Below are 8,950 nucleotides of genomic sequence, written 5' to 3'. Positions count from 1 at the left end.
TAATTATTAACTGAAATTTGTTGAAGCTAGAAAATTCTAAAGTTTTATAGAATCATATATTTTAAAGATGAATGTTGTCTTCAAGTTAATGAAAGATAAGCATTGATTTTCAAAACAAACACCAAAATTTTCTGGGTTTTTGAAAGTTTTTATTGTTTTCTAGAAAAAAAAAATGATAAAAAGTTCTATACAAATAACTAGATAACATCTATACAGGACACACAAAAACATATACATTTTGTTTTGTAACAATCATGAATCAGTAACTGACTTCCAAAAGTTGTAAACTCGACGAAGATATATTTCTAAAAAAAATGTAATTCTTACTTATTTTTATTATTTAAAACACATAAATCTAACTTGGTAAATTTCTGAAAAATTTGCTAATGAGTCATGGACATAACTGCAACAGTGCAATAATTTTGTACTAAAGCATACTTTAGTAAAAAAAATTCTTATTTGAGCATTTGAATTTTTATACAAAATGTTAAATACATCAAACACTTCCAGCACAACATGGATATTTGCAAAATTTATGTTGCTCGCTATTAATTTCATTTTGTGAATTTGGAAATTTACATTGATAGATGTCTATTTAAACCTTAATGGTTAGTTACCTACATTACAACACATACAAAGGAATGACAGCAGTGCTTTGTCAATTATATTATGTATAAAAATCTAACTTCCTATAAGGGTAAAAGAAAATTATGGATTTCATGTTCAGATTAAAACAGAAGAACGTTTAAAAAAAGAAAAAGAAGGAGAAAAAAAATCATGGTTTTTAACCTTTACTGAGCTTGAGAATTTTAACAGTATAAACTTCCCGTCTTTAATTTTAAATCATTCGTGATTTAACATTTTTTTTTTTTAAATTAAGAATTATCATAGTAGAATAAAATTACAGATTGTAATTTTGGAAATCAATAAGCATGACTGCTTTACTAAAAATATTTAAAATGTAATCTTTAGTTATGGAATTTGCTTCTGGATTCACACAAGGAATGTACAAATAGCTTATTTTCGAAGCAGCAAAATTTCTCATTTTGATTTATAAAAAGTTTGTATTTTCAGGTGTTCATTTTTAAATATTAGCCTAAAAATGAGTATTGGTCGAATTGCAATCAATAAAAAAAAGTTACAATCTTATTTAATAAATAAACTCTTCTTCAAACAGTTATAAATTGATGAGAACACGAACTGCACATTGGAACATCAAATTTTCTGAAAAAACAAACATTGAACAGTTTTGTCATTCAAATCGAATAACTACATCCATATTACAAATAAATATAGCTGCCTTATGTACAGACAAACGAACATTTATCATGATGTTCTTGAAGTAACATTTTTAGAATCACTTTTTCGCATATGTTCTAAGCAATAACAATATTTTCGAAGTGTGACGTGTTTAATACAATTGGATTGATCTCCATAGGGATTAATTCTACTGACATCCACCAAAACTTCTGCATCTGTGTCCCGCACCAATGTTGTCGCTTCGAAAATTCCTCCACTTGGTTCAGCTTCGACTACAATTCTAATTTTCGACTCCGTGCCATTGCCCTGTTCTTCAGCAGACTTCACTAAGTGAGCACTCTTGATGACTTTCAACGACAGCGTTGCACAACCTTCCAGGATTGTTGATCCGCCATCTTTAAGCAACTCGTTTATGTGTTTGATAGTAGCTGTTGCTGCCAACACCGCTCTGTTGTCAGTCTCTGGAATTGGTGATTCGCTCTCGCATGTGCAGTAGTTGATAGGAATGGATGCATCTTCACAGGTGCGCAATAGTGGCACTACCTTGAATAATGACTGTCCAAGTGTTCCGGGTGGCGAGGGTGTTGTGCCCAGTGGGCTACCGTCTGTTACAAAACCTAAGATGTCGACCAAAGTGGCGTGGGTGTCGAAAGGAGTGACGAGCCGGCCGCTGTTCAGTCGAAGAATCTTTTTGATTCTGGGTTGAGCTAAAGTGATGACTTTAGGGACGTAGATGGCAAAAAAGGGCATCCGCTCTTCAATGTGTCCAATCTGAAATACAAATAAAGTAAGCTGTAATATTTATTATTATACCATTGGCAGGGAACCTAGCTGATAAGATTTACAATGAACACCCATCTTGTGTACAGCGACCACCCCACCACCACTGAGTATCGACAGGATTTGTCGTGGCTGACTGCTGTCTTTAACATAATCCATCCATATTGCTGACAAATTCTCCGAACTTGTATTCTCATCGAGGCGGTTGGCCGTAAGCCATAGGTCCCAGGTAACAGATCCTCTTTCACAATATTATACAATATTGTGCGATATTATATTATATCATTAATAATCAACAATATTGCGAATTTTATTTAATATCATACAATTTTGTACAATATATGATTGCTACTAGGGGTGGTCAGTCTCTGACCTTTCACTTCATCTACCCTTACATTTGCCACCCAACCCCGGGGGGGGGCACCTCGAAATGAGTATGAGATGCTTCCGGCGTGGTGGTTGGATCTCGCCACCCTGGAGGGTACACTAATAGGTGGGGGATCTGGCTCCTACCATCGATGACGGGACGTACTTCCTTCGGGGAGGGTTGCCCTTAGGACTCAACCACAGTTCCCGTCAATGTTGCTGTTGCGGCGGTCCGGTCATTCAGTTTTGTGGTTTAAATCCGTGTGCCTTCGGGCGGGTCGGGGAGTTAGATGGTTGACTTACATTTGTCATCCTGTTTTACGAGCAGCAGATCAACACTTTGAGAAAACCTTCTCAAAATTCTCGGTATTCCTCCAAATGTTCGTCCCACAACAGAAGAGAGGCAAGCATTTTTAAACTTTAAATTTTTGGCAAAAAACTATCAATTTTCAACATTATGCTTTTCAGGATTTTAAGATTTTCTTGCACCATTAATACTGGGCTGAAGTCATTGTTTTCAATTTTTAGATTCTTAATTCTGAACCTATACATTCTTCCAAATCTTTGGAAATATGCGGGAAATCTCCCATGGCCTGATATAATTTGGATTATCCGTGGATGGTATTTTATTATTTTTATTTCTGGGTTAGAAATAAAGTCATATGTTACTCTTCCTTTTTTTTTTTTTTTGGACATATACCATTTGTTAAATTATTTTAACTTTATTTCTTCTCACAATTGATACCGGCATAAGGAAGAATCTATGATATAATAGGAGAAAAGAAAATAAGAAACCCGGGGGAGTGAATCCCCAAGACTTTCTGCCATACTCCTTAATAATTGTATTAATTATTAAGGAGTATGGCAGAAGCAATGGCATACTCCTTAATAATTGTATCTTCCATTCCCCGCATGAAATGCGATCTATGGTAAGGCCACGAATGGCACGAGTGCTCAGGATTTTAACATTCATACATGAGGGTTTGACCTCCATAATATAGAAAAGAAAACCATTGCTTCTGTATTAACTGCATGTCATTGATTGTCAATAATTAACCGAAGATCGGTCTATTTGGCTTGCATCTTAACTGCATTTTTACTGAAATTAATCTGGTAATAGATCGCTGACATAGTTAATATACAAGTACTAGAAAATCGAATATGTATTTTGGGTGTCTTTTTTTACCGACCGATTGAAACTGAAATAGCAAGATTATATACCGGATTTCATTTATGTAAGCTATCGCATTTTTGTGTTATCAATTTTACATGTATGAGAAAGTACAGATTGTCATCACTTTGACGGATCTGGTTCCAAATTGGATATGGATCGACATTACAGATGCTAAGTCCTCTACCTAATTTTATCTAGCATTATATCACTTTAGCATTATAGGTATTATAGGCACTTTAGCATTTATCACGAGTAAGCATTATTATCATTTTATATTTTGTAATTATCGAGTTCATTTGTACCCAAACAGACGGACGAATGGATACACATAATTCCAAAAATGTGTTTTTTCGGATTCCGGGAGATCTAAAGCATGTAGATTTGTCAAAATTTCGAAGCCGAATTATTTGATGATAACAGTAATTTCTTTTTGTTATACTTCGTGAACCAAAAAGGAAGAAGACATCTCTTAAAGCCTGCTGAATAAACTTCACAGTGTCTACTGACCTTCCTTAACCTTCATGTCTTCATGAAGGCATTTTTAGACTGTGAAATTTTTTTTATTGTAAAGATTTCAGATATGTACTCCGAATCTTTTGTATTGGACAATATCTTGTCATCTGGTAGATAGGTTCTAATGCTGGGCTTCGTGATATGAAAGAGTTTTTAATATAGAGAACAAGATAGCACTTTTATCTCTACAGAACAATGATCGTGAAGCTAGAACATGGGCCCTTTTTGATCAATGATGATTTGATAAATTTTCCGTTGAATGAAGCTTGTTTAATATTAGCATGGGATACGAAAACTAAAGTTCGATGTTCCGTCTCCTAAACGATCGATCTATTTAAACATGTCAAATTTTATGTGAATCCTTTTTGAGATATGATTTAAAAGAATTGTTAACAGTACTATGATGAATGAATTAATTTATCTAACTAAATGACCAGCAATCTCTTCCACTGTACTCCCAACAGTCAACACTAAGAAATTTTGTATACGAGTAACTAAAAACCAACTATAAAGTATTGATGTCGTCGAAAAATTCGAATTGCAAATTTCTACGTTTGAGACCCCTTTGAGTCCAAGAAACACTTTTCTGGAACTACATCTGTTAGCGAGCAGGACAACTCAAAAACATTTTGTGCTAGCAAGATGGAATTTGGTATGTGTATCCTTACTTTAAGTTCATAGATTTTTTTAAAAAAAAATCAGATTTTGAATGAAGTTCATTCACAGGAACTCTGTCTTTTGTTTATTCAAGTGCAAGGAACAGGATAATTATAACACTTAAAGAGATAGATGGCTAAAATTTGGTAATATATTTAGCATATAAAATAGAATTCCGTGCTGAATTTCATTAATACATCAAATACATCAATGAATTGATCTTTTTCTTGATCTGTACTTTGGCATGCTTTTAAACGCGATAACTCAAAAATGCGACAGCTTAAATAAATTGGGTATGGGATCCTATTAATAAAATTGTACCATCAAATTTTGGTTTCAGTTGTTCGATAAAATATGATCCAAAATGCTTATTCTAATTTCACTATTTTACTACGAAGTACAAAACTCTCATATGCGAAATTCTGAAAATAAAAATCGGAGCTCTCGTTGTGCTAGCACTACCTCACTACCTTCCCCACGGTTCTTCAAAGGGAGAGATTTCTTTTTTTTTTCTTTCTTTTTTTTCGTAGGGAGAAAGTTCTTTTAAGCTTTTTAGTTATACTAATGTCCCGTTTTAAAGCAACGCTAGGGCTATTTTCGGATGGACCTCGTAATTTTGAACCAAGGTCAGATGACGAGGACGACACCTGAACCTCCAAATTTCCACATCACACCAGCTGGATGACGTTTGGCCCAACGACTTTAACGTGTACCAGACCAGCGTACACGAAGGGCCTTCGGTGGAGTCGGGTTTCGAACCTGAAACCCTGCGGATACGAAGGGTTGATAACATCTTTATCAGAAAGTATACGGAAAAGAGAGATGTATGGGGTGACCATACCGGTTAATTTATTTCTGCCTACAGCTTAATACAATTGTTCGGAAACTATAGAACATATCGAGAAATTATTATACCAAGTTTGAACAGAAAATATGCATTAGATTTTAATTTATGAGATTTCTCGTAAAGAAAGCTATCAAATATTAGAATTTGAGAAAATAGTATTTGAAGATGCAAAATAGCATTAAATCATATATATATATATATATATATATATATATATATATATATATGTAAATATAAAAATCTATATAACGTTCTAAATAATGGATTTAGAAACAAAATTGAAACAGTTTTATAAGGAAAACTTATTAGCTTAGTTTACTTTATCTACCTTAGTCTTAATCTTAATGTGCCTTAAAATCAAGAGAAACATCCAAAGAAAATGAATTTATGCATGTGACAAACTATTTCTTCCTTGGCAAATTACGGCAACTTTGAAACTAATAATAGTTTATTAAATCCGTATTGGGACTAATTATTTGCATACAAGAAATTAATTGGTAGATAATTTTAATTACATTTTTTAATAGTTTTAAGAAATTTTACAGGTAAGAAATTTTGAAGAATTCCCGATTGACATAAATCATTTTCGGAGTTTTAAAAAATGCGCGAATATGAAGAAAAGCAGTAAATATATATAATCTAAACAGGCTGTTTGGCTATATAATCGAACTCTGTTTAATTGCAATTCAAGAAAATATTCTATCAATCAACTCTGAAACGATGATATAAAATAAATGGAAGTAAAATAATTATGGTAGATAAAAAATAAATGACACCGTTTTAGATTATAATGTACTGTAGACTACAGTGAGAACTGAAATTATAGAGCATTTTAAATCACAATATTTTTGCTGTAGTTCTGATAAACTAAGCGGATGTTAAAAACAAGTTTATATTGGATTGGCAACTAAGTAATTGCGGATTTCACTCATAGATGGCTTCAGTTGAATTTTTAGGTTTGCAGACGTAGTACAAATGTAAAACACATTTTGTTATTTGATAGTTGGCAATTCAGCTGTCAATCAGTAAAAAAAGTTTTTTTGAACGGTTGCGTAGTTTTCGTTTGGCGTTCGTTGAAAAATGGAAAATCAAAAGGAACATTTTCGTCATATTTTGCTTTTTTATTTCCGCAAAGGGAAAAACGCATCGTAAGCTCATACAAAGTTATGTGCTGTTTATGGTGACGAAGCCTTAAAAGAACGGCAGTGTCAAAATTGGTTTGCCAAATTTCGTTCTGGTGATTTTTGACTCAAAGATGAAAAACGTTCTGGTCGTCCAGTTGAAGTTGATGACGACCTAATCAAAGCAATAATCGATTCGGATCGTCACAGTACAACACGTGAGATTGCAGAGAAGCTTCATGTATCACATACATGCATTGAAAATCACTTAAAAGAGCTTGGCAATATTCGAAAACTCGATACATGGGTTCCTCACGAACTGAAAGAAACGCATTTAACGCAACGCATTAACAGCTGCGATTTGCTAAAGAAACGTAATGAAAATGATCCATTTTTAAAACGACTGATAACTGGCGATGAAAAATGGGTTGTTTACAACAATATCAAGCGGAAAAGATCGTGGAGCAGGCCAGGTGAACCAACTCAAACAACATCAAAAGCTGATATTCATCAAAAGAATGTTTTGTTATCAGTTTGGTGGGATTACAAAGGAATTGTCTACTTTGAACTCTTACCACCTAACCGAACGATCAATTCTGATGTCTACATTGAACAACTAACGAAATTAAACAATGCAGTTGAAGAAAAGCGGCCCGAATCGACAAATTGAAAAGGTGTTGTATTCCATCATGACAATGCAAGGCCACACACATCTTTGGTCACTCGGCAAAAATTATTGGAGCTTGGTTGGGATGTTTTGCCACATCCACCATATAGTCCTGACCTTGCACCATCTGATTACTTTTTATTTCGATCTTTATAAAACTCCTTGAATGGTAAAAATTTCAATAATGATGATGATGTCAAATCGTACCTGATTCAGTTTTTTTCTAATAAAAACCAGAAGTTTTATGAACGTGGGATTATGATGCTGCCTGAAAGATGGCAAAAGGTCATTGATCAAAATGGGCAATACATTACAGAATAAAGTTATTTAGTTCCATGAAAAAATTGTCTTTGATTTTCTAAAATAGTAACGCACTAGGTATGCGTTTAAACCTATTATTAATACGCAAAGCATCGAAAAAAAAAAAAAAAATTGCTCTCGCTAAGCTGGAATGCAAAGGTAGATGGATTCCTTTACATCACACTTACTATGTGGCAAAATAAATTGTTGACCTTAGAAACAGTCAATATTAGAGCTTGAAAAGCAACCCCTAACTTCTAAGATATTGCAGTCATCGAAAAACTTCAAATACTAAAGTGGTTCGTCTTAATGAGGCTCTAATTGGATTTATTTTTCTATCTTCAGTATTAAGAAAGTTATAACGAAATGAAAAGTTGCACACCCTTTGAGCTAGATGACCCAATTCCAAACTTATTCGAGTTTTTAGAACAAATTCCTATATAAATATATATAGACTTTTGAACGAAGGGTGGTTTTAGGAACCATGAGCGGTGAAGAATTGAAGAAATTTTTCCGAAGTCTTGTCATGAGAACCATTTCAATAGGTAATCTTCCTATAGGAATCTATCTAAAAATGAATGGACTAATATGATAAAGCAAATTTATGAAGTAACTGAGGTAGAAAAATTTAAAAAGAAATATAGCAATGTTTGATTAAATGAATAAGTACATCTATTCACCTAAGAATCAAAAAGAACTTGGTGTCAAATGTTGTAAAAGCTACTTTACTGCTTCTGAATATTGAAATAAATATTTCAAATCTTATTCTGTCAGATTATATTTATAGATAGAAAAGAAAAGGAAAATGAACGATTGTTCCTGAGACCCGCTGCATTAAAGATAAAGCTTACAGTAAGCAGTTTTTTTTTTTTTTTTATGCATTTTTGTCTTTGCTGCCAATGATACCTTTAGACGTCACCATTTTTAACTAAGGATTCTATTTTCGGTCGCTTATTTTTAGTCACTCATGTCAGAAAACAATCAAGAATCACTAGTAAAATTTATTTATAAATACGGCTTCGTGTCTGGGAGCAGGCGGTCGACCCAAAAATATGTTATTAGACTCGCGTGAAGTTTACTGAATTCAGAAGCAGCTGCTAAACAGGTGGTTCGGTGTTTTGGTAGCCTGAATAAATTAATGAGCTAAAATCAATATACTGATGTATATGCTTTGTATTTCTTAAATAAATTTTCCGATATTTTTTATAACTTTTCCGATATTTCTGTAATGCGATCATTAATATAAGCTTTGATAGATGGTTATT

General features: G+C 33.3%; 1 protein-coding gene across 2 annotated transcripts in view; it reads right to left on the bottom strand.

Annotated features, from left to right (window-relative positions):
- Positions 1-146: 146 nt before the first annotated feature.
- The window catches only part of LOC129968693 (uncharacterized), a 62,881-nt gene continuing 54,077 nt past the window's right edge, over positions 147-8,950 (bottom strand). For both annotated transcript variants that reach the window (XM_056082853.1, XM_056082852.1), the window contains exon 6: positions 147-2,031. In XM_056082853.1, coding sequence (XP_055938828.1) covers positions 1,327-2,031 — 705 coding nt within the window. In that variant the 3' untranslated portion in view covers positions 147-1,326. The remainder of the gene's footprint in view (positions 2,032-8,950) is intronic.

The sequence above is a fragment of the Argiope bruennichi genome, chromosome 5 (genome assembly GCF_947563725.1).
Source record: "Argiope bruennichi chromosome 5, qqArgBrue1.1, whole genome shotgun sequence".
Classification (NCBI taxonomy): domain Eukaryota; kingdom Metazoa; phylum Arthropoda; class Arachnida; order Araneae; family Araneidae; genus Argiope; species Argiope bruennichi.
The sequence above is the reverse complement of the archived record's forward strand: the minus strand, read 5'-3'. Positions and strand labels throughout refer to the sequence as shown.